This window comes from Falco biarmicus, chromosome 7, assembly GCF_023638135.1.
Source record: "Falco biarmicus isolate bFalBia1 chromosome 7, bFalBia1.pri, whole genome shotgun sequence".
NCBI lineage: Eukaryota > Metazoa > Chordata > Aves > Falconiformes > Falconidae > Falco > Falco biarmicus.
The window spans coordinates 63,617,259-63,623,617 of NC_079294.1; the positions used below are offsets into that span (position 1 = coordinate 63,617,259).

Here is a 6,359-nt window from a genome sequence, read left to right on the forward strand (position 1 = left end):
GTATGAGTTTCATATTCATGTCCAAAATGTTAGCTCTGACTTCTCTACTCCCTCTGGGATGACGTAAAGCTAAATAGAGGCACTGCAGCTGAACAGTTTGAGATCTTGGGAGGAAAGCTGTAGGAGCAGTGCCCAGGATTTAACAGCTGCCAGTAACAATAGTGCAGAGGTTGTTAGTTGGGTCGCTTGGGATCCTGCAATCTGGCTCATCACGTGATGTGTGTAATTTGTCCTTGTAAAGCTTAAAGGTGGTGACGCTAAATCTGGAAGTAAAGGGAAGAGATCGCAAGGTCCTGTCCACATTACCGCTGGGAGTGAACCGATCCCCATTGGAGAAGATGAGGATGATGATCTGGACCAAGAAACATTCAGCATAGTAAGTGTTTTCCTCGGGAGATGGGAGAGTAGTGGTAGGGAGCTCAGCAAGGCAGCTGGGGTTTGATTACATGTTGTCCAAGGACGTGGTTTAGGTGTCAGGGTGTGAACCCCCTCCTAGTGCCCCACAGTGATTTCCTCTGCCCGATCTGTGAGCGCGGCAGAACAGCCCTGTGCGAGAGTGGTCCACCAGCCTCCTCTGCGCCAACCAGCTGACTGCTGCAAGTGGCACTTCAACTGGAAGAAACTTCAAACCTCTTCCAGCTCCCAGTTCTCACCAGGCGATTGCACTATTAAAGGATTCAGATTAACTCCCTTCACAATTCTGCTGTGCATGAGCGCACGTGTTCATCCCCTCCCTCTGCCAGGGATGCCAGCCAGGGCAGAAGGTGGCAGCATGTCAACAGAACATGCAGAAGGGCTCTCTTCTTCACCTGATAAGTTTCCACCACTCGTTTGGAAGCCCTGGGTTACAGAAGACCCTGCAGCCTTATGTGGCAGCGTGTCTCTCCTGTAGAAGCCAGGGAGCCATTGCAGCTCTTCCAGGTGGGGAAATACAGGAGAATTTTGAGGGCGGCCTTGTACGGCTGTAGGAGGTACAGAGTTGTCTGAGCTGTAAGCACGTCCCTGGTTGTGTAAATGCTCTTGCAGCAAACACACCTGCAAGGCTTGTTGTAAAAGTAGCCTTTCAGTAGAAGTGGTCATGGCAGACTCTCCTTGGCCTGACTTACACAGATTTGCGTTTACGGAACTGTTCTCAAAAAGTGGTATTTCAGCATTTCCCTGTACATTTGCTGCAGGTCCTGTGTTGTTTTTGTCTGGTTTTTTTCTTTAACTTTCCCTCTGTGATGCATGAAAGATCCAGTCAGGCAGTAGAAACCTGTCTGATCCGCTGTCTGTGCGCAGCGTTGATGCGCACAGCTGATAAAGATGGTGCTTTCATCTCATGTCTTCCAGTTTTGGTAAAAGCGATAGATTAAAGCAGCCACAGATGGGGGTGGACAGGGAGGCTATTGAGTGAGCGCTCCTCAGCTGGGGCTGTTGGTTCAGCATGTCGATGCTCTGTTACGCTTCCCTGCCTGCCGTGGGATCAGTGCAAGACACTGTGTGGTTATGGTTTGCAAAGCAAATTGTTCCCCTCTGAAAGGCAGGCGCAGTGGAAGTGGAGAGTCTCTCGGCTTTTCCTGATCATTTTCTGCAGCATGTCCAACAAATTGCTATTTTCATAGCTGATTTCTCCTTGCCTAATGGTCAGATAAAGTTAGTATCTCATGCTAATGAACTTCTTTCAGCTCTGTCTGATTAACAAGGGAACAGTGTAGACCCTTGTGCCAAATGGATCACTTTCTGCTCTCTATTGCTTTTTCAAGTGCAAGGAAAGGATGAGACCAGTCAAAAAAGCACTGAAGCAACTCGATAAGCCTGATAAGGGACTGACAGTTCAAGAACAGCTGGAGCACACACGCAACTGCCTCCTAAAAATTGGAGACCGCATCTCTGAGTGCCTTAAAGCCTACACTGACCAGGATCATATCAAGCTATGGAGAAGGTGGGGGATTATTTTGTCGTCTTTGGCTGGTCTGTGATATTTAAAAATGGTAGTCAGAGGCTGCTGGGTTTATGTGAATGAGTGTGCTATTTGCCTCTCATTTGATGTGTGAAATCTTGCGTTCTCTAGCCCGCTCAGTCCATGACCAGTCTTAGGTGAGGGCTTAGTCTGCAGTTTGTGCTGGTTTCATTTAAATTGGTTTCAGAGCTAGTTTAGACAAATGAGTGCAAACCTCTTTATTTTATTTCTAAGAACCTGGCTCCAGCTCTTCTGATCATCCCATCCTGAGCTGGGTTGAGACTGTTTTCCAGAGAGGGTGGAACTGATTTGGTGTTGGTCTGAAAGCAGTTGGCAGTTAAACTGCTGATGTAGCGATTAACAGAAAATGTTCGTGTCTTTCTAGGAACCTATGGATATTTGTGTCAAAATTCACAGAATTTGATGCCAGAAAACTGCACAAACTCTACAAGATGGCTCATAAGAAAAGATCGCAGGAAGAGGAGGTGAGATCTGAAGTACCTTCCCTCCAGTTGCTGTCTTAAAAGTTGTTGCACTTGGAAGTGTCAATACTTTCTTCCTCTTTATCATGGGCTTGCTTTATTGTTGTTGTGATTTTCTTAACAGTCTGGTTGCATTTGCCTCCTCTTTCAGGTGCCATTTCTCCCTTCACCTAACAACACTGGTCATTTTGTCCTGGCTGTTCTGACCAGGAAAAAGCCTTACTTGGTGTGGCACATTGTGTTGAGTTGACCTTTAGAGAGACGAGCCTAGGAGTGCTGCCCTGTAGAGACAGGGCGTGGAAGCGGAGCTGCATGGGGCAGAACTGTGCCTGTCCTCCACCGCATCTGTGCCGCTGCCACTCACACCATGCTTGGGCACAGTTGGTTCACCAAGTCCTCAGGGGTGGGTGGCCCACAGTGTGCAGAGTCTACGGAAGAATCCAGAGCCTGACAGACAAGGCCATTGCTCACACAGTCTGAATCTTCTGGTGGAGTAGCAGTTGAGCTGTAACCCTCTCTTCTACCTTGCAGGAGCAGAAGAAGAAGGAGGACATGTCCAGCATGAAGAAGCCATTCCGCCCAGAGCCTTCAGGCTCCAGCCGCGATTCTGTGATGTCCCAGTCTCACGTGCCTCACAATCCTCATTCCCAGAAGATCCACCTGCCCCCTTCCCATGCCCAGCAGCAGATGCACGGGCACCCACGTGACAACTATGGCCATCCAAACAAGAGACATTTCAGCAATACAGGTGAGCACGGGCAAGCCAGGAGAAACCATCTCTTCTGACCTAATGGCTGCTTGAAGTTGGACTGTTTGATCCTTCTGGCACTTGCGGCTGGTCAGGTTTAAAGGTGGAGGGATGGAACATACGTTACCACTGTAATTATTGTTGGACTAGAAGACACAATGATACAGTGATGTAAAGAGTATAAGAACAGGACAGAGTAAGATTTTCTAGAATAATGATAAACAAATTCAAAGAATAACATTGGGCCCATGTAGTTTAAGGAGGGGAAGGTTAAAGGGGCACAGCAATAGTTACAATTTCTTTGAGAATTCAGCAAAGTAATGGGCTTAAACTGAAGTATGAAAGACACTTACTGGTGCTTTCCTCACTGCAGACCGAGGAGAATGGCAGAGGGATCGAAAGTTCAGCTATGGTGGCAACAGCAACCAGATGTGGGGTGGGGAGCGGCATCACCAGTATGAGCAGCACTGGTACAAGGACCACCACTATGGGGATCGGCGATCTCGTGGAGAACCCCACCGGAGCTCTGGGAACTACAGACCAAATAACCTCTCCCGCAAGAGGCCATACGAACAGTACAACAGTGACCGAGACCACAGAGGCCATCGAGATTATTACGACAGGTAAGTCCCTTTCATCTCAGAAAGGCTGGGAGGAGTCTGTAGTGATGCATCTGGCCACGGCGGCCAGGCTTTCCTCGGGGAACTGATCTCCATCCACTTGTTTTCTCTCTGCAGACACCATCACGATTCTAAGCGTCGACGATCCGATGAGTTCAGGCCTCAGAACTACCACCAGCAGGATTTCCGACGGATGTCAGATCACAGGCCACCCATGGGATACCATGGCCAGGGACCTTCGGACCACTACCGGTCCTTCCACACAGACAAATCGGGAGATTACAAACAGCCTCTCCCTCCACCTCACCCTGCAGTATCGGACCCTCGCTCACCCCCCTCTCAGAAATCCCCTCACGATTCCAAGTCACCTCTCGATCACAGGTCACCTTTGGATAGGTCATTAGAACAGAAAAACAATCCAGATTATAACTGGAACATTCGGAAGACATAAGGTGACTGAGAGGGGGGGAAGCGCACGTCTGAAATACTTGGTTTGATGCAACAGAAACTTTGAACAAGCTGCTATCATCTTGCTGGGTCAAGGAGGATTTTGGGGGATTATAAATGGAGGAAGATTTTTCACTAGTTCTTTGTTCTAATTTGGATTCCCGTTTCCTTTTCCCTCTTCTACCATTGAACATTGGAACCAACCTTGCTGCCTCATTCTTGTTTTGTTTGCGTTTCGCCAGTCCAGTGGACCCAAGGGAATTTTTCCCAGCCAGTGTTTCCCCAAACTGAGAAGCTGGATCAATGCTGCTTAGGATTGTGTAGAAGGCTGTGTGCCTGCTCTGACTTGATGTTATGTGACAGATGCTGCTTTGGGATTGGGGATAAACTGGTTGGGATGGGCTTGTGTGTAACCGGTGTAGACAATGGGAGGATGTATTCAAGCAGGGACAGGGGAGTCCTTCAACAGCCAAGTGTGGTTGAAAGAGGGCCTCTCGATGTCCCTGCGGAGTCCCTCCAAAGGAGTTGGAGCTATGCTGGTGACAATCCATTGCTTTACTGGCCGTATTACCATTTCCATGTCTTCATCCATTTCAAGAAACTGGTTCTGCTTTGATTGCTTTTGTGTCCCCTGCAGCAAGAAGAGGTGTGGGGGCTCTTCCATCTCCAGGGCTAAAACTGGCAAATCTTGACTCCGTGGGCTTTGGAATATGTGGGAAAAAAACCCCCTACTTCCTTAGCAAAGACTTAGTTCACTTCTAACCAGTAGGAAAGAAACTGGGGTGAGAACAGTATTTCCCGGTGGACAGGGCTCAGGAATTCGTAACAAAACTCCTCTACTCTTCTGACATGGGCAGCTTGGATGGTCCAGAAACTAACAGTTGCTGGTTGGGAGCTGCAAGGTCAGAAGATGCCTGTGGACATCTTGGGGATCCTGAAGCTCCTAACCTCCCTGCGCCACTGAAGTGCTCTAGTCTTTGGGCAAGTTATTTTTTTTCTGTGCTTCATGAAACAGTGATCACAAACCTTTACTGCAGGCAAAGGATAAGGAATGTTAGAGCAGAGTTAAATAGTAATCCATTGGACTGGTGACTGTTCAGTGAGTGGTCACCTTCCTGCCACCATTTCAGCAGTAACTGAATTGCTAAAGGTACCTACGCCGAAAGACCTTCTGTCTGTCTAAATTGGAAATAACGCCTGGGGCCTTAGCACCTAAGTGAGCAGGGAGGGAATGAGGATTTCAGGATTGGGTCCCTAAAAATCCTGGGAACAAATGTCTTAAGAGCCCAGCATGGCAAAGGGGAAAGAGGAGTCTGCAGCCCAGCTCAGTGAACTTCAGAGCAAACCCTTCTCCGAGTATTTGAGCCACAGCGTGTGATGCAGAACAGTGTCCAGCCTGGTGAGCGGTGTGGTGAGAGGGGTTGCACACAAATTGCTGGCCAGAAGTAGCTTGGGTGGTTGTTTTTCATGTCCTAGGTCTTTGTCCATAGAGTCGCATCCCTGGAGACCACAAAACTCCCCCAGCAGCCGGGCTGCTGGGGGCCTGGTGTCTGGGGATGCGTCATCTCCCAGAGCTCAGTATTAAAGACCAGGCTGTTCCAGACTCCTCTTTTTGGTTGGGAATAGAAGCTGGGCCTCCTATTAAGATGCCAGTATCTGACCCTAACAAGCTGTGATGTCCTTGCCCTGAAAGACTGAGGGGAGATGGGTGTTCAGGGCCGGCTTCCTGACTCCAGCCAGTGCCTTGGCAGGTGCACACAAAGCAACACTAATACCCCCATGTGCCCCCCTCCATATAGTGCATCCCCTGAATCTGCTGCTGTCACTCCTTCCTGAGCCTACTGCTGTAACGGGACACACGGGAAGTGTTTTGCTCCCCTTTTTGTTTTTATTTTGCAAGTTTTCCACCAAATGCAGGTCAGTTTTGCTTCATTAGGGGCACTGTACTGCCCTGAGAAAGTGTTACGCTTCTGTTTACCTGTGCGAGAGGAGGTGAAGGGAAGTCTTCCACAGTCCCCCTTGGAGCTGCCGGGGCGATGGGAGCTGTTGAGACAGCATGTTTCTGCAGTGTTTCTCACTAAGCTGTGATTGCAGGCGCGCTGGCTGTGGTATTCAACAAA

General features: G+C 49.0%; 1 protein-coding gene across 21 annotated transcripts in view; it reads left to right on the forward strand.

The window, feature by feature from the left end:
* CHD2 (chromodomain helicase DNA binding protein 2) overlaps positions 1–4,443 on the forward strand; it is a 94,729-nt gene extending 90,286 nt beyond the window's left edge. For all 21 annotated transcript variants that reach the window (XM_056346580.1, XM_056346578.1, XM_056346577.1 and 18 more), the window contains 6 exons: positions 242–376; positions 1,746–1,924; positions 2,328–2,427; positions 2,956–3,172; positions 3,546–3,795; positions 3,910–4,443. In XM_056346580.1, coding sequence (XP_056202555.1) covers positions 242–376; positions 1,746–1,924; positions 2,328–2,427; positions 2,956–3,172; positions 3,546–3,795; positions 3,910–4,243 — 1,215 coding nt within the window. In that variant the 3' untranslated portion in view covers positions 4,244–4,443. The remainder of the gene's footprint in view (positions 1–241; positions 377–1,745; positions 1,925–2,327; positions 2,428–2,955; positions 3,173–3,545; positions 3,796–3,909) is intronic.
* The last annotated feature ends 1,916 nt before the right edge of the window (positions 4,444–6,359 follow it).